This window comes from Heterocephalus glaber, unplaced genomic scaffold (genome assembly GCF_053883595.1).
Source record: "Heterocephalus glaber isolate CG9 unplaced genomic scaffold, H.glaber_assembly_v1.0 deba00001457, whole genome shotgun sequence".
Classification (NCBI taxonomy): Eukaryota; Metazoa; Chordata; class Mammalia; order Rodentia; family Bathyergidae; genus Heterocephalus; species Heterocephalus glaber.
The window spans coordinates 18,613,056-18,633,413 of record NW_028258305.1 but is presented as its reverse complement, the minus strand read 5'-3'; the positions used below and the strand labels follow the sequence as shown (position 1 = coordinate 18,633,413).

Below are 20,358 nucleotides of genomic sequence, written 5' to 3'. Positions count from 1 at the left end.
CGTGCCCACTGCTTCGTCCAAAGAGAGGGCCTGGAACAGGAACTGACTTCTTCAAATTCCTAATCCTTTTAAATTTCATATGAATTTCAAAGCCTAGTTTCAGTTATCTTACACATAAAGCCATTGCTCTTGGTTAAATACTGTATTATATTGTTCACTGAAACACACTTGGTGACTTTATGTGAACTGAGAAAAAAAAATAAACTTTTCAAGATGCATGGCTGCACAGAAGCCATCAAAATAATGGCTCAAATATTTAGTGAATACGAGGTAGGTGGTATCTCCTAGACTTCTGCTACACAGAAATCATACAGTCCTATGTCATGGCCCTTTGTCATTGTCATGTCATACTTTTGCCCTATATCTATGCAGTAAATTTAATTCCTTCATTTGATTTTCTTTCTTTTCTTCTTCTCTCTCCCTCTCTCCTCTCTTTTTCTCTATATCCCTAAAATATACTTAATATAAACCCACAGCAAACTTTGAGTAATAGTTCTTGAATGTTGAATCGAAAGGTCCTTTTAAAAAAGCAAGAAGGGCCGGGGATTTAGCTCAGTGGTTTTGCCGCCTGCTGCGCAAGCACAAGGACCCAAGTTCGATCCCTGATACAAAAACCCAAAAAATAAAAAAGCAAGAAGCCTGGTTGTAGAATGATAGGTGATTTTATTTTGACTTTTGTTTTATATTTTAATTATTTTACAAGTATGTATTATGATTAGATAAAATATGCTAAACTTGCCACAAAATTGGAATCCAACTATTTATTTTACGGTAAAGCCATATCTTGACAAGAAAATGTTTTGTCTAATTTGAGGAAAAATAAATTGCATATTTGCAGAAGCTTAATATACAATTCAAGACTTGTAATTACCCTACACTATGTTAAATAAAATTGTTAAATAAAATTGTCTCTTTGACATTAATCTATATATTAGACCGCTGTGATAAAATCTGCAAGTGTCATGGGGCATACAGAATAAATAATCCCTCAAGTGTCCATGGTAATAGGGCTACATTTTTTTTTTTTTTTTTGGTACCGGGACCTTGCGCTTGCAAAGCAGCAAGGTGCCAATGAGTTAAACCCCCAGCCCAGGGCTACATTCTTTTATTTTGAGCAAAAACTAAGAAAACTACACAGAAATACTCATGTTTTTTCCTGGTCTTACCACAAATGTAGAAGGAAACCTTGTCCTGGAAAAAGTTGACCTGAGATCAAATATAAAAATATACCTCAAAAGAGAGCTCTGTTTACAGGGGAGATTTGGGTTATTTTTATTTTTTAGAATAATCAGAAATATCACTTGGTGTGTATTAAAAATGCACTTGGCTAATATTCACCTGTATGGGTAGGGGAAGATTATTAGTGAGATTTAGAAAAGTCACACAGTGAGCAGAACATTATATTGCTACAGATATTTTAAGAGTTTTGTAAATCTACTATCTATCCTGCTTATGATTTTTACAATTAAAATAAAAATCTTACCACCAGTGAAATAGAAAACTTCACTAATTTCCATTCACCAATGATGCTAGAAGCCCCCCATGGGTTATTAAATCTGAGAGATGTGTGAACAAACATGATAATAAACAAGTAAAGTGCATCGTAAAATATATTGTGTTCATTTATTGTGACAACTAGGGTGTAATTATGCTAGGAAATGTACTGCACTTTAGTCAGGAAAAGTAATAAAATCTGAACACCAGGAGACCTTTCTCAACTCTGTGCTATTAAACTACTTTTGAGGAGAAGGTGAACAATCTAAAAATATGGAAGGAATGTTCACTTTTATAGATTAGCAAAGTGGGAGTTTGTCAGATTCCTTTGCAGTCTAATAAATAAAACTCCTCTGATTTTTCCTCATTAGTGGTGGATATAGCACTAAAGAACATTTCCCTCAATTCCAGGGTAATTATAATGCTTAAATTTGTGGCGACTACCTGGACTATTCATCTCCCTTTCTTTCTTCCATTAAGGAGATAAGGAAGAAGAAAAACTGAACCTCTCTCTATTGTAAGGGGCTCCACAAAGATGCAAGTAGAAAAAGTAGAGGAAAACTTGTAGAAATATAAAGCAAACAAAGGGACCCCAGGAGAAGATAAGATTGCAAGATGCTGAGTAGGTGTAATGATTAAAGCATTAATGGAAGTCACTATGAAAAGTGAAAGAAACATGTAATTTCCGATTAGGAAACCCTCAGCTTCCCAGAGTGAACTGCTATTTGGGAAAATGTAATTAATTGAATTTTATGACACTTTTTACAAAAATTAAAATGCATACATTTTACTACCCTAATAGTTTTATTGCTACTGTGAGATTTATATGGATGGATACACCAGAAAGCATATGCAACAATTCACTAAAGAGCACCAAAGTGGATTACTACGGTTTTCCTTTGTGCTTTGGCAGTCGACAATCAAGATCATAATTACAGGACTGGAGCCACCTGCCAACTCAATGAACATAACCACGTGGTTCCACACAAAATAAGAGCAATTCTACCATTAAAAAGAAAATGAATGTTAGACTAAAGGGGCCTTCAGGGACAGCCCAGGGAACGCTAGGTATTTATTTTTCCTGAGCACCAAATGACTGCCTCTTGCATTATCCCCCTATTATTGACCCAGAAAGAAAACTCTGCTAAGACCTTTCTGGTTAAACTTGACTGTCTAATGAAATGCCTGCATTCTGAGTGGCTCTGGAGAAGGGTGATGAATCCAGATTTCTTATGATCAGAGTCACTCTCTATGAGTTTAGAGTTGATTCTCTCCAATGCACAGAAGCAGGAATGCAGGCATTGTCCCTCACTTGGCTAGAACTGTTCCCTTTGTGTTCACTGAGCTTGCTGGACCTCTGGAGATGACCAAAGATCAAAGAAATGAGAATGGGGAAATCAAGAAGGCAAGTCAGCACAGAGTGTTTTAGATTAGGAATTTTGATATACTAAACAAATCAATCCATAAGAATGTAATATGTTATCTGAATTCCTCCAAATACTAGTTTCTATGAAAGTCTTACTTCATTTTCTTAAGTCTTCTCAGTCATCCCTAAATTTCCCCTTACATGCTTCTACAGGAGTAGTGTTTCTCACTCTTTCATGTGCATAGGAATCATCTGGGGTCTTATAAAATGCACATGGGAGTTAGCAGGTGTGCAGGGGTGGGGGTCTAGAGCAAGAGTGTCTCTAATGAGATGCTGCTGCTTGTGGCCCCCAGATCACATTTTGAAAAGCAAAGTATTAAAGCACTTTTTAAATGGTTCCATGAAAAATCTATATACCTATCAGCCATTTCTTCTTGTCTACAAGCTTCTTGGAAGCAAAGGCCAAAGCAGCATCTCCATAGATACCAGTTGTAGAATGCCTTCCAGTTTAAGGGTAAAGTAGGATCTTATATATTATCCTAACTCTCAAAACAACACCACACAATCTGTAATCAAGTTCCCTTTTTACAGGTAAAGAAGCTGAGTCTCCAAAACGTAGAGTAACCTGGCTATGGCCATCCAAGTACGTACTATGTATCAGTCAAAGTGTAATTTGGGATCTGTGTTCTTTCTACTGCTCCTAGGACATTTCCATATACAAAGCCCAGCTAAGCATCAGACATTTTAGAGGTGTTCATTAATGTTTTAGGATCTGTGAACACTCTGTCTATAGATTCACCTTTGTTCATATCACCTCCTCTGGGAAGAGTTCTCACTGCTTCTCTACCCAAGTAAGGTCCATTACACTCTGTTTCCAATGAGCTCTACTCACCATTATGCTTTTCTTTTTCTGAATGTACACAAAGAATTTGCCTGCATCATACAAAAAGCTTTTGAATTGCTAGTTATCTATAAACAATATATTCTGTTCACCCCAAAACACGTACTTAGTACATTGAAAGCACCACTCTTTGCTATAAACACTTGTGAGAGATACGACATAGAACAAAGCAGACAAAACTCCCTAGTATCTGGGGTCTTGGGAATCATTTTCCCAACCAAAATGAAAATCCTTGTAGGGGCAGGAATCTGATCATTTTACTATCTTTCTGTTTTGTACGTAGCAACTGCACAATAAATAACAATCTCAGCTATGGGCCATTTTTGATGTAGGCATATGTTCCCAACTTATGGGGCAGCACTACTCATAGGCATTGTTCTTCTCACAGATGACCCTTGGAAAGTGGGATGCTGCTGTCATGCTGCTCCCCATTTTCCTCCGGCAGGGTTTTAGGCCCTAGGCAGAGGTATTAAGTCACATACACTGTATCGGCTGGAGAGACAAGAATTCACCAAATTAAATCATAGTAGTGCCCAGCACCAGGAAATTATCTGTTCAGGTAGGTGGAAATTCAGGCAGAAGACATGAGTCCACAAAAGGCTAGTGTCACTGACAAAGATTCTTTTCCCCCTTACACACCAAAACTATATACTAGAAACTTGCTTTACAAAAAAAAAAAAAAGGAAACTTGTTAAGTAGAAAGAATTATGTGCTTATAATTTCATGATGTTTTCCTTCAACAAACATCCCAAATTCTGTATTTTCCCAGCTCATTCAGAATATTCCATATTCTACCTCCAGAACACATCCCTTTTAAAATTTGATCATTTCCTGACAGTACATGAAGGTTTTGTTTTTCTTTTTTGAAGCTGCAGGCTTTGTAAAGAGCCATTGGCTGGGTATAGATATAGGATGAAAGCCTGCAGGTGATTTAGAAGGAAACATAAGAGACTAAACTTGCTCTGAGTCAGTTCTTCCTCATTTTTGCAATTTCTTATATTGAAGAAATATACATATATTAATTAATCTTGTGTGTGTTCTAAAACATTTAAAACAGAAAAAAATGTATACGGTCTTCAGCTTGACTATGATATTTTACATTGAAAGACTTCATGATGTAATCTGTGAATAGAAAACTACAGAATTAGAACTGAGTTAATTTTTACTAACATATGATCATAAGCACTCTTCTTCAATTTAGATACAGCATTCATAAATTGTATCACAATTTTATCAAACAATGCAATGAGAAGAAACAATTTTAATATAAAAATCTAGCACAGAATAAGTGTTCAGTTACAGCAGTATCCTTTGTTATACCAAAAATTACACATCCCTAATCATATTAAGGTTTTCAGTAACCAAACCCATTTATTTCAGTACAAAAGTAATTACACTTCCCATTTAGCTAAGCAAGTACATAGAAATGATCCCTGCACTGGCGAAATTTTCCAAGTTAAAACAAATTTGATGTAAATAGACATCTGAAAGGAGCTATAAATAAATAGCTATACAACATGAAAGAAACAAACAGCTGAAGTCTTTGTCTTGTATTTCAAAATTAATTCAAGCTTCATTTTAAACAGAAAAAGACAACCCGTTAATCAGATTTATTTTTCCAAGTTCTTCTTTTTTATAGGATTTGGCAGGAAAGGTGTCTGGTTAAAATATAGCTCTAGGTTAGTGTGGTGTGACTGAGATGTAGGCTGCATCCTAAAAGAGTCTTAAACTTGAGTATAAATAGGTCTGAGGGGTGAAGAAAAAGAAAAAAAAGAATATAGTAAAAATGAATCACGGATCCTTACAGTTCTACATACCTTAAACAAGGCAAACTAAATCCCTCATTGTTAATGGGGATACTGAGTCTCACTCAGCTTACAGCACTGCTCAAGGTCACATAGAGGTCCCTGCTGTAAATTTTCATATATGGCTCGTATGTGATTTTTTAAAAATAAAGAAATAGGTAGAGCTTCCCAAATATGGGATATTTGCTAATAAGAAGGTTAATCATATCTGCAAAATTGCTAATAAGTTGGGAGTCACATTTATTTAGCAAGTGTTAAGGACGTGCAAAGATGGGGAAGTTTTTAGCCAATGGAAAAGAATGACATGAAGAACAGATATCTTATATGAATGGCATTTTTGGCAGTGATTGAGTTAACTCAAGTTTATTCTAGGTTAAACAAGAACAAACACTTTGTTTCCCAATCTTTACAAATTATCAGAGTATTATTCCAAAAACTCAAAAAAGATAAGGGTGTATACTTAGATTTGGTCATTCTCATGCTGCAGGGAAAAATTTCTTCTTGAACTAGATTTTTCACAGTATGACTAGTGTGGGTGGGAGCTTTCATATATTCTCAAAATTGTCCTCCAAATGAGGAGGTTGATAATCAAAGTGACAATTTGTATTTTTTTTCAAATTACCATCATGAACCATCAGAGCTTTTATTGAAACCTTCTCATAAATAAACATGATGTTTCATGTATAAAAAATCCTTAGGAAGGATTTCTTTAATTCTATTAAAGTCTTTTATTACCTGAAAAGCATAGAGCTGAAAAAATGTCTTTAGAAATTATTCTAATAGTCTTCAAGTATGAGGATGGATCAGAATGATCAGAGGTTCTTAATATGCACATTTCTGGGCCTCACTCTTAGAATTTCTGGTTCAGGAGTCAGAGATGCAAGCTGAGAATGTGTGTTTCTAACAGATTATACTGACAATGTTGATCTAGAAACCACTGTTCAGAAACTAATGACAGAGTCCAAACTTTTCATTTAACTGCTTTCTTTTTGATTCAGGTAGACAAATTCTAGTATTCTTGAAATTTATTTTTTAAACTTTTTTCTCAATACTTTTAACAATCCCTCAAATTCTCTTTCTCATGCTGTCACTTTGTACTTAGCCTACAGCTTATCAAGTAGGTATACTGGCAGATAGAAAATAGTCATCATCTTTTTCAGCCAATTTCTGGTATAGTCTTTGAAAATACTTAACCAAAGCAATTAGGCAAAGTGAGCCTCTTGATATTGGTACAATAAAAATGTGACTATTTTTCATATCTAATATAGAAAGGAAAAACACTAAGAATATTTTGGATTTTATCTATATAACACCAAGTGGGCATTTGTCTCTTCTGTAGCTTTTGCAAAGAGGACCCTTAGAGAATTCTTCAAGGACGCCGGTGGATTAAAGGTGTGAGGAGCAGTATCATTTTTCCCAGGGATATGTTATTGTCAGAAGAATACTCCAACTTTGCAAAATCTTAGGGCTTAAATAAAAGAAAGATCAAATAGGCAGTGTAGCATTTCATAATGATGCGATTATTCTTGCAAGTATCAGGTAATTAATGAGGAAAATGTAAAGTGAACAAAAATAGTTATCTTGAAATGACAAAAGGTCCTTACATTTGTCAAATTTAATGTGATAATATTAGCGAAAAGGAAGAAAGTATGAGCTGATATTTGAAGGCACTTTCTTCCTAGATAAATAAGACTCTAATTTCACTATACAGATAATGAAAAAATACATTTATAGTAAAGTGATAAAGCTTAATAAATTATTACTGGCAGATGTTATATGATATGTATATATTTTCGTGAATGAACTATGGGAATGGGCAAGGATGAACACACACGCTCACAATCAGTTAACTAATGAAGGCTTCAAGACAGCAATCTTCAAATATTGTCAAGCATGTAATATGTGTTACATATTACCAAATAACACCAAAATGTGAGAAATAATACCAAAACTAGAAGAATAGAATAGAGACATACACACATAAATAGACACCAGGTTAGATGGTGAATATTTGGCCTCAGAAGAGCCCACCTGGTAACCCAAGACTGACCTATTCTGGTGAAGTTGTTCTGTTGGGTCACCGCATAGGCTGCATTCCTTAGGCTGAGTAGATGTAAGAAAGCAGGACAATCTTGAGAAGGGAGCCAACTGGCAAAGATGAAGGGAGGCAACTGGCAAAGATGAAGGGAGGCACAGAGAACATTTAGTGACCATACCAGTGTGTCTCTACACATGCCAGTGTTGAACAAGTTGAATGACAGAACATATGAGGAATAAATCATGCTGTAGAGATGTGTTTGTTGAGTAAGATTGTGCAAGATTTAAATGTTGAGCTAAAGAATGAAAGATTGCCATGGAAATGAATATCTGCAAAACCTATAGACAACATGAGGAAAAGAAATATTGGGGTAGTAGGAAAAAGATTTTCTTCTTGACCTTGAAAACAATAAGTAAGATCTAGTACAGAAGTATTCCATGTGGCTTTCCATCAAATAGATTTTAGGGATTCAACTAAAAAAATTACAATCTTCATCATTTAGCTTGTAGGCACTGAATTTCTGAAGAGAGGTTGCATTCACAACTCAGGCATCAGCTTCTCATACTGCATTCCATAAATCAATTTTAGTTCCATGAGATTTAATTTTAAAAACTTCAGGTTTTTATCTTTAGGACTTCAACAACACTGAAAATGCTTCCAGGTTTTGATTTACAGAATTACTGTCACTGTCAATAAAAGGAATATGCCTGATGCACCAAATCTAGTTTAATTACTTTTGTGATGTCTCCTGAGGCTGTGAGGAAATGGTATTTCTCTGATACTTTTCTGTTTTTAATTTAGTAAAATGGAGCACTTCCCCTGAATAGGACCTAGGAGAGAGGATTCAGGATTGAAAGCCTCAGAGATGGACTCTAATTTTAGCAATGTTCTCTTACTCTGATTGTGAAATGATCACATGAATCTGTATCATCAATTCTGGATTCCTTCAGGTTGGGCATTCAAGAGACCACTAAAGATATGACGTGTATTTTATCAGCTTTCCTGTCACTGAGACACAATACCTGGCACCTATAACTTTAAGGAAGAGAGATTTAATTTGGCTCATGGTTTCAGGGGATTTAGTCCATGTTTGGATGGCTCTAAGGCAAAAACATCATGGCAGAAGCATGTGGCAGAGCAAAGCTGTTTAATTCATGGCAGCCAGGAAGCAGCAGAGGAACAATGTGAGGGAGGAACAGGCATGGGACCATATATAGCACCTGAGGTCATGCCTCCATAACCCATCCAGACACATCCAAGAGTGCTATACCAATCTGCTGTTTCTTAATCCAATTAATTTGACATATCAAGATTAATGGTCATATCCCACTCCTTGTCAAGTTCACATCCAAACACATCTCCTTAAACCATACTTAATCTCCAAATAAAGATAACATCTAAGTTCATAATTTTCCCTAACATATTCAATTAGCCCTTGTACAACTAGAAATACATAATCCCTTTTCTTAAGTCTCAACAGTTCCAACATTTTTCAAAACTCCAAGTCCAAGTTTCTTCTGAGTCTCATGGAAAACTCTTAGCTATGAAACTCTGTAAATATAAAAAAAATTACATAATTCCAAGGAAATAGTGGCATGGTATTAACAGTCCCATCCCAAAAGAGAGGACTAAAAAGACAGGAAATAATCAGACTAAAACAAAACTGAAACGATCTGGGCAAACATTAAATCAAAAAGCTCTTTATCTAGCATCCTAGGCTCCTGGTATTGAGTTATGAATTCCACAGAGTTTGGATGGCCCCATGCCTATGGCCTTGCTAGTTACAGTTCACATGCCCTATCTTGGGTTGGTTCCACTCACAGCCTCTTCCTTTCCTCATCATATTCATATTCCAGGAATCTTTGACATCCTAGAGTAATCATTGTACCTTTGGCTTCATTCCCAGAGTTTCATGCACTATCCTGTCACAGGCACCTTGTCGAGCTTTCCAGGCCTTGCTTTTAAATCTGGATGGAAGGCTCCCTGATCTTACAACCTTTGCATTCTGCATGCTGGTAAACTCATCATCATATGGATGACACTGAGCTCTTCTGTCAGTGGCAGCAGTAAGCAGCCCCCTTGTGCCATGGCTGTAGAGGCCTCTGAGTGCTGGGATGGGCATGGTGAAACAAATCCCAGGGAACCAGTTCTCTACTCAAGCAGGAACCCCAGGGACTATCTTTTCAAATGAACCCTTCAGAGTGCAGTGGGTGAGGTCTTGCTGATTTCTGATGAGCCCTCAAGGCATCCTTCTTCCTGTACAAATACCTGGTTTCTTTTTTAATGTTGCTAATCTGTTTAGCAGCTAAACCTTTGTTGACCCTAACTTTATACAAGGTATCTTCTGGGCCAAAATTTAAAATTTTCAAAATTTTCTGAATGCCTTTTTCCTCTGATTCTCAATAATATGAGTAAAAACACCCAGTAGTACCCAAGTTGCTGCCTAAATTTTGGGCTGTCTTCAAATGTCTCTGCCAAATTAATTAGTCATCCACCTTTAATCTTAATATCCTACAAAGTCTCAAGACATGAACAAAATGTAGACAAAGTTTTTGCCAGAGTGTAACACACATGATCTCTAGTCCAACTGCCAATGGAGTCCTTGTTGCCAACTAAAATCTCCTCAATTTGTTCTGGAATGTCCACATTCCTATTAGCATTCTGGTCTTCTAAGCTCTGACCAGAATCGCCCATCAGACTCTGGTTACTGCATTGTAAAGCTTCTCTAGCCTGCACCTCCAAAGCTTTCCAAACTCCTCCAGTAAACAAGTCCCAAAGGCTTCTAAACCACATGGTCAGGTACAGTGACACTATGACCTAACATCAATTTTCTGTATCTGTCAGCTTTCCATTGCTAGGACAAAATTCCCTGACACTCACATCTTTAAGGAGTACAGTTTTAATTTGATTCATGGTTCAGGGGATTCAGTTCATGGTTGGCTGACTTCAAGGATGAAATATCATATCATGGGAGAAATTTGTGGTAGAACAAAGCTGCTCAGTTCACAGTGACCAGAACCAGAGCAGAGGAATAGTGGTAGAGATGAACAGGAAAAAACCATATATAACATCCGAGGCCACACCTGCAAGACCTACCCAGACCCACCCAGGAGTGTGCTGTGCTAATATGCTAGGCTTCTCCTAATTCAATGAGGCTGACATATCAGAAATAAAAGTCACAACATGAAAACATGTTTTTTCTGATATTGGACACCAAGTTATGACCTGGGGAAGCTTTTCCGACAAGTTCAACATCCTGCTTTTTACCCAGCACTGTCCACAATGTTAGCATTGTCCTGAGCTACTGGAATCCATATGAGGCCGTGAAAGCTTCCAAGAGGAGAGCTGCCAAATATCAAAATACACGGCACATCATTTGAGTGAAGAAACTAAGTAAAATGTATTCTGTATTTTCTGCTACATATTCCATCTGTTTGTCTCCTGAAAGGGTCATATGTTCTGTATTTATAAGACGCATTCACACCTACGTGAACAGTCTCCACTGTCTCCTTCAAATGCATCCTCCTTCTTGTTCACGACCCATTTTTTAAAACATCTTTCTATATCATCTGATCCTTTTATGAAACTTGTTACATTCTGAAATCATTTCAATTTAAGAAATGTCTGTACCTTCCTATCTCACCAAGTCCTGGTGAGATTAAGCCTCCCATTCTTTAGGTCATTTTCTGGGAGATATGAATTTAAATCATTAGAGTCATTAAAATCATACACTCCATAACACCCAGAGTTAACAGATCATTCTTGTATTTTATGCTGCTGTTGAATGCTACCAGAGAGGTAAAAATGTATAGCAGCACAGAGCTGGAGAGAAGACTGTAATTCCTTCCCATAAAAGAATTCTGCACTCTTTAATTGCTACAGTAAATCTCATTAAAGACACAGAATGCTTTGTTCAGGGAAGAAAAAGGGATCATTGGACAAGGCACATTTTCTTCACAGTAATATTTTTTTCCTGATGCTGTGAATATCCCTTAATGCAAACACAACATTATTCTTTTTTTTACCTTTTCATGGATTCTAAACATTTCTTGGGACTTTTTTTTCCCCTTTTTTACAAAAATGGAGGGCTCTTGGTCTCTACTCTTGATCTTGTAGTAAATTTTTATGTGCTGCAGTTCATGCATTCTCTTATGTTCTGATTGAATACCTTCTAAAGACTTTCAAAGAACACATTGCTAACCTCTGGGTTGATTTTTTTCTTTCTGCCTCAAAGACTGTATAAAGAAAATCCTTAGGGCCGGGGATTTAGCTCAGTGGTTCCGCCACCTGCCTCGCAAGCACAAGGACCAGAGTTCAATCCCTGGTACCAAAAAAAAAAAAAAAAAAAGAAAAGAAAAGAAAATACTTAGATTAATTAACATAATGAAACACTTGGTACATACTCAGTGGTTAACTCAATGGTATCCATTTCCCATACTATCCACTGTGATTCCAATTTCAGCAAAGGATCTTTGGGAAATATTTTGCCAAACTCATGATCAGATACTAAATTACTATTTTTGAAAGGCTGTCTTAGAAAAATCATAGGAAATTCCCATCTCTCTTTCATAATCAGTACCTTTTTATAATAGAAATGGAAGTTGATGACAGTATGTCTTTGACAGCTCACTCTGAATTTCTCACTCATCTTTAAGACTGGCAATGGAGCAGCTGAGGAGAAGCATGCGTTTCATGCAGCATAACGTTTAAAATTAAATCTAAGAGCATGGGGAAAATTGCTTATTGTTAAATTCTGCACATTATTAATTTCTCTGGGGAATTTTGACTCTGGCAAACTTCCAAGGCATTGACAGTGTATCTATCCCTATTTGGGAGGGACAATAGGTGCACATTAGAATACTTTCAAATTCTCTTTATGCCAACAATTAGCCTTTTCTGCCCATAGAAGCTACAGAAACTATCCATTCCTCAATATTCTTATTTCTAAATTAAAAATAATAAGATTACTTGAAGATTACAAAAATAATATTTATAAAACATAAACCACATGCATATAATACATATTAGCTATGATGTTAACATTAAATATATATTGATGTGGTCTACATGAAAAATTTTTGTAGTTCTTCTTAAGCACCACCTATACATACCGACAGAAATCAAGTACAGTATATAACCACCCATCCCTAATACCATACTTCCTTCCAAATCCAATCACAATTACACTCTTTTAAAATATTTTCCAAAGTCCAAGATAATTACATTTAATCTTCTAATGGTTTAAAATAAAAATACTCATTATAATTTGATTCCATAAAGTGCAAGAAGTATTTAACAGTCTGTTCTCTTCATATTTCTTTTTGGTTAACAAATGGATATTAAGTTATTATTTAAACTTAGTGTTATGCTGGATTCTGAAAATTCAATGTGACTTATCTTCATTTTGTTCACAAGGGCCTTCAGTGAGAATTTGGGGGGAAGTAAATTCCATTTCAAAAGTAAAAGTAAACTTAAAGTTCTAAAGTTGTAAACGTGAGCACCTATGATTCAGGCAATATCCTGAATTCTGCACCTGCTCTATTATTTGGGTAGAAGGCAGGGCAGCAGGCCTGAGCAAAATGCACTCATACAGAAAGAAAAGCATCCACAGGGAGGCTGCGATCACAGATCTCTTTGAAATAATATCTGCGAATATTAGAATCATTTTTATCCCTTGGGGATAATTAACCAAGGAGACTGGCAAAACTTTCTCTCACTGCAGCCCCAGTTGAGCTCTGGTGTGATATGATAGCATTACCATGGTAGTGCAAACACAGCAGCTACCTTCATATTTATATGAAATCTGTGATTGAGAGTGCTAACATATGTGCCACATTAAGGTCCAACATGGTCAGAGTTTTACTTTAGTCCCAAAATTTAGAGAATACTAACAGGAAAGTCTATAGGAGGTCTTCTTCCTTCTCAATTATTGGAGGCCAAATTGGCAGTGTTTACCCAGGGTAAAAGGCTACTTAGCCTTATGGATCACCTTGCTGCTACACAGTACAGGCAACTAATTTGGATAATTCAAATGCCTAATACTATATTCCACCTTCTGAGGATTCTTCTTCCCACTTAGCTTTGCTTACATAGATATAGTATGACACCATTATCTGGTTTCCCAACTGTATTATGAAAAGACCAATGCTTCCTTTCATGCATTTTTATGATATCTATTACCAATAAGAATAAAGATAAATTTACATAAAATTGTAGAAGATAGCACTTTTAATATGCGTTGCATTTCTCAGCCACATATGCTTTTTTTGTCTTTTATTGCATTTTCTGACTCAGTATGAACAACACTGTAATCCTTTACAGCTTAAGCTGAGACAGGTCTGGCTCTGTTTCCTTAGAGATAGCTTTTTCTAAGAAGTTACAGTAAATATTACTTATGAATTGATTTAAACAGCTGAAAGACTACTATCCTTTAGAAATAAATGGCTTCAAAGTTAATAAGACTCATCAATTCACAATGAAGATATGGTTGTTGACATAGCTAATTGTGACATTTTGTCCATTCTTATATGATACCAGGAGCAAACCAGCCCACATCTTACTACTACTACTGGCAGCTTTAAATGGGAGAGAAATGTTACTTGGATTCAAGGTTTTTAAATATGTTATGATTCACTAGATATTGATGCTCAGATAATGCATATTGTATTCTCTTTTCAAATAACAAAAGAAGCAAAATTTAAGATATTCTGAAATGCCATGGTAAAATCTCAGTCAAATGTATTTTATCTTTGTTTCAGTGAATATTTGTAATTCCCATACAAAAGATACAATAAATTCCTATCAGAAAGATTTTTCCCTTTCAGGGTTTAGAATTTTGAAAATAATCTTTTAGTAGCAAAGCCTACATTCCCTAAGCTATGGCACCAAAATAACAGCACTATGATATATTACTCTTATATGGTAACAGATATTGTTAAAGCTGAACTGTAATTTGGCACACTACATTTCCATACTAATGTAATGTGACAATATTATTATGCCTGCTATTTTCTATGTGATCATAGCCACATTCATCTTCTCCAACCTGACATTAAATTAGCTAATATGGTTACATTCTTTTCTGAACCACTGGGTAAGAGGAGAAGTGGATTACTGGTTAACACACTGGTTTCATTATGATGAGTGGGTGTAAAATGTATAATCCTAGCATAGGCCTGGCATATAGTGAGCATTCAACCAATAGTCCACCAAAGAGAAGGTCCACAAATATCTATATATGAAGTAGAGCAATGTACTGTCTCCCTAAGATTTCAAATGAAGAAAAGGTAATGTCCAGCATACTGTACCAAGGAAATTTCCATGAGATGAAACAGTTTAAGCAGAGATTGAAAAGGAAATTATATTCCTCCAAGCAGATATACTGAAAAAAGTATGTTCCAGGTGGATTAACAGCATTCACCAAGTGGAGAAATTAGAGTGCACAATGGTGAGGAAATTGGAAAGTGTAATGTTGTACAGAAAGCCATGCATAGGTAAATTGGTAGTAACACACCATATGGACAAGGTTCTGCAACAGACAAGTATGGAAATGAAGGCTGGGGTCAGACCATGGAGGTTTATGAACCCCTGACAGATGATTCTAGAAGATGATGTTGGCCACTGAAATATGCTACAAATCTTCTTGCAAGGTTCATGCATTCAGTCGACATTAGGTTAGTGTACCATTATCACCAATTATATTCAACATGCCATGAAAAACACTGTGCTTATGAGCCATAAAAAGAACACTATTCCTGTAAGATGCACATAGACTCACAGTGAGATTGAGATAAAACCAGACACAGAAACTACATGTTAGAAAATGATGGCTGATAAAACAATACAAACTCCTATAGCATCACAGGAAGAAAAATACTGCCAGTGGTTGAGAGAATAAGAGGCTGGTGACATTTAAATCAAAGAGAAAGAATAAAACTAGTGGAGACACAGAGGATGATCAGATGAGAAAGAAAAAGGGAGGAGGAGACAACCAAGAAATTAGTACAGTAAGCCAGAAAAATATTTAGTAGTAACATGGAAGAAGAGTTGAAGAGTTGAGAACACAACACAAACCCACACACACATGCACACACACACATCCACATAGCAATTTTTATTTATTAATGAGTAGATCACTCAAATGCCAATTTTCCACAGAAAGAAAGATTATTCACAAACACATTTCTTTAAACATAGCCTTTGGCATCTCTTTACATAAGTGCCTCTTTTTTTGAAAGATTCCTTTCTGTTCAATTAATTAGTATGATTTATCCAAGATTACATTTACAAGCTATAAAGTATTCCCATATTCCCACTGTTAATTATATCTCCAGGCTAATATAAATAATGTTTTCTAGTTATTCTAACCCATTCCTTGAAACTTATCAGATATATGACATTTACAAGTTCTATTTTAGGGAGAAATTGTTCTTTATAATGTGGTGTATTCTTTCTCCTATTAAAAAGAACTGTCTCTATTTCCTTTTTGTTTATTTGTTTGTTTTGTTTCCTATGAAGTTGGAGGCTGCAGTCACAGAATTTACAGATAAAAAACTAAGCCAAGAATGAAATGCCATTAAGAAACAAAATGGTTTGATTGGCTTAACGTTAGAAAAAGAGTCAACCTCCACCCCTAAGTGTAGTTTGTTAAAATCCAAGGAATCACACTAATTCTATTTGTGTGTAACTATAGAAAAACAGTGAGATTCAGAAACGAGGTTTATTTTAATCAATTTATGTGACAAGACACTTCAATTACCATTTTTTCCATTTATATGTCTCAAAGTAACAATTATTATTGTACCTTCCACAAATTATAATGGATGTAAAAATAAGCTTTACTTTCAAATGTAGATTTTACCTATATATCCTCCTCACCAAGAAGCTCCAATGTGCAAACCACAGAACCATTTCACATTTCCAGAAAACCCAGTTACAGGTAATGATTTAATCAAAATGCATGTATTCTGAGAGCTCTCCAAAGTAATTTTAATGCTGATTTGTGCAAGAGGCATATCAGGAGACACATTTACTGAATGACATTTATCTATTTACAAGAAAATAACAAATGGCCTTATCATTGCCATTACCACTATCACCCAAGAGCAGCATTCAAATAATTTTCTGCAAAAAATGATACTCAAGTTTAGATCTTGATGTTCCCTTAGGAAAAGTCTAGCAAATACATACAGAAAATTGTATTATTCATATTTAACAAGTAGGTGAGGATACATGAGCTGACACAACCAAATGGCAACTGTTTTGTAAAACACGGAAACTAGATTAAGCAAAGTTTGGCAGAGAATATACTTCAGCAAAATGAAAAATATTTTCATACCCAAAAAGCCCTCTCAACTACCACATGTAGTCATACATCTGTCAGGATTGTTTTCAGGATTAAAAATTTGCAATAATAAAAACATTAAAAATTTTCAGTCTGCTGGTTGTCCTTGAAAATAAGTTGATGGCATTTTCTTTGTGGTAGGAGCAAATGCAGGAAATTATTGCTCTGGAGATGTAGACACATGGCATTACTAAAGCATTTATAAAGGTTAAATATTGTTCTTGACTTTTTGGATATATATAAGTATTTATTAAATCTTTCCATATGGTTATTTATGTAACTCAAACTGAATTTATCATTTTAAAGTGTGATTTGATACGTAGAAATACAGTGTTTGCATATTTTCATTGCTTCAGGTTTATTATAATGCTGGGGAAGATGACAATTGTAAAATGGAGATCAGATATTTCTCCATCTATGGTACATGGTCACTAAAGGCTTTTTCTAAGCATGGTTTGGCTTTTTACCGTGTGTTGGTTGCTTTTTCTTCCTATAGCCAGTATTTTGGAATGGAAGCCTAAGACAGCTGGTGAACTGTACTATATTTCTAATCTGTAGCAACCATGTTCAATGGAATATTTTAGCCTGACCCTTCCTGTGATATTGTGATATACCATCCACTGACCTGAATAGAGTCTAAATGGACAAAGGTAAGAAAGAACGAACTCTAAGCTTTCATCAAATCCACACTCAACTCTAGCCTCTGCTGTGAAGCACAAACCTTCAACCATCACATTCTCTGTCATGCTAGAACTTTATATGTTGTCGTATTTACAACATAAAGCATGTACTCTATAAATAGGAGGCTTTGTCCAGGATATTCTTTGCATATAGTAGATAAACATGTTTTGTTGGAAATGCTTTTAGCATTTTGATTAAGTTCTGTAAAGCAAGACCTATTTGAAAGTTAAGAAATAAAATTTCACCCTATTGACCAGTTAATTCCCTCTCAAACCCCTCACAGCAATAATATAGATTAGACGCTCGCAGAATATGCTGATGTAGGGGGATACTGCATTTCATTGTCCTGCTTCTATTGAGACTAAAGGGATAAGAAACCACAAATAAATAAAATACAAGGAAGAGTTTTTGAAGGACAAACATTATATATTTTAAAAGTAAAATACATCAGTGCATTTAAATGGATGTAGAAAGAAAGGAAAACATGAGATCTGTAACCATTCACAAAACTCACAACTACCAAGACATAACCTAATAAAATATAAAACAACATAAAGTTTCAAAAATGAAGGGAGACTTACTCTCTGGATGGGGAGTTGACACACAGTGGTGAGCTATGGTATTATTGAAAACAGGTTTGATCCCTCACTTGCTTCATATTTGCATGTGAGAAATTCTAGATTGTGTAGGGGAACTGACTGACTCTACTCACAGCTAATGTGAAGTATGAAAATAAGGCTAGCCCTACAAATGTCCTAGTCACACAGTTCCAGCTGCAGACAGTGGGCTGCTGTTTGCCAGCACAGCACCTTAGGGGAGAGAAGATTATGTGGACAGTGATTGGGATAGAGAAATAACATGAAGATTTTGTGGTTCAGGTGTCTTCAGGGTCCAAAGGAGTAGAAAAGGACGGCACAGGGGTGGGGGGTACAATTGGATCTGACCTGCAAAAAAGTTCACTGAGGATGAATTACTGCTCTTTCAAATACTGTCCCCAGTGTATGATGGCTGAATAAATATGTCATCAGCTGCATCGTATCTCTAAAGGCCTAGAAATACTTAGATGCTGGCCCAACCAAAGCCATTTCTTTCCTTATAATCCTATCTAATTTTTAACAAAGTATTAATCATTTTAAGGATAATCTCTATTTTGTTGTCATTTTTGGTAAATCTCTTAAGTAAATCAATTTGTACTGTTAAAAAAGTTATGAGAATTGCAATATAGGAAATGTGAAAGTTCTTTTACAAAAGATGACCATTAATAATAATAATAGACAGTAGAAAGCTAAAGAATCACCATCATCACAGCACTTACCAAATGGAATCTCTATATAACAGTTTAAAATATAAAACTTTTCCTTTTTGCACAAACAACTGTGTCTCTTGTCAATGATAGTTCACTATGAGGCAGTACAAGGACTCCCATGTTTAGTCCCTGGATATCAAACAGCAGCCAGAAGCAGCAACAAGCATCATCCCACTGTCCTTGGACAGCACTTACGGTCATTGCAGAGAGGTCCACTGAAGGAAGTCATGCTGCAGTCACAGCTGAAGCCATCCCACTGCTGCAAGCACACACCCTGATTGGAACACGAGTCTTCTTGACAGGTTGTGCTAGGACCTGCAAAATATTCCAAAAGAAACTTGGGTTTTTTAAAAAAATTCACAATAGTTTATGTATTAGCTAGATCACATACAGTAGTTGCCAACACCTCAAATTACAGGTCCAAACTAGTTTTGAAAGTTATTGTTCACACACCTGAATTAAGAACTGAGAGGCTGTAACAGGAAGGTTTTCTTAAGTTTCAACAATAGGAAAAAATATATTCTAGTAATGAGCTAACCCAACAAAGAGTAAAAGCAAGTACATTGTTGCTAGTATGGTCATGGAAACAGGTAATCTCATTCTCTTATCAATAATTCTCTGTCAATATTTGGTTTTCAGAAAATGAATGGGTCTCCTTAACTTCAGACCAATGAATAAAGACGTCATGAGAAATGGAGATTATAACTTCATGAAATTGAGATAAAGATTGGTAAAATAACCAAAGAGAGTTATGCAGAAATGCCTTAGAAGTTCCAGAAGCTTTCTCAGCACAAACTATGGATAAAGTTATGATTGCTGGGTGTTTTGGATAGGTATGTTGGCAAGTATCAATTCACATGCTTTAACGACTGCATGCAATTAAACATAAAATGAAAAACTCCATAGAAGTGGCATGCCCCCAATGAATGTACAAATAAAAAGAATGCTAGTCTGTTTCTCAAGAGTCATAAGTAGAACACTGAAAAACAAAGAACTAGAAAAGTATGATCAAAGTACTAAAGGCAATCACTATACAAACATATTCAAGACTGAAAGCCTTTATGCAACTATGCTACAAAATGAGATTTCTTGCACGATGTTCAAGAAGTGAAAAAAATAAAAATGAAATCTAAACCCAAATAACAGTTACTGCAGAAATGTAATAAATGTTATTTTAGGGTTTCCACTGTGTAGTATGGGGTTTCAGTCTTGTTTTATACACACAGGGCTATCTACCTTGCAAGTCAGCTTTCATCAATGCAACTTTGTCAGCAAAATAAAAAAAAAGCAAAATATATTAAATGTTAGTAAGCAATACTGAAATGGGGCAAACACAGAAAAACGTTCAGATTCAAATAAGCATGCTGCTGTAAAGGGGGGAAAATGCTATGAATAGCAAACAAATTAAATCTAACAGCCATAAA

The 20,358-nt window shown here is 35.6% G+C and overlaps 1 protein-coding gene across 48 annotated transcripts in view; it reads right to left on the bottom strand.

Moving 5' to 3' along the window:
- Nrxn1 (neurexin 1) overlaps positions 1 to 20,358 on the bottom strand; it is a 1,121,547-nt gene that overhangs the window by 510,928 nt on the left and 590,261 nt on the right. For 25 of the 48 annotated variants that reach the window (XM_087216053.1, XM_087216056.1, XM_087216060.1 and 22 more), the window contains one exon: positions 19,130 to 19,249. In XM_087216053.1, coding sequence (XP_087072179.1) covers positions 19,130 to 19,249 — 120 coding nt within the window. Of the gene's footprint in view, positions 1 to 19,129; positions 19,250 to 20,170; positions 20,198 to 20,358 lie in introns of all 48 variants that reach the window. The other 23 variants (XM_087216047.1, XM_087216049.1, XM_087216063.1 and 20 more) reach the window with 1 other exon arrangement.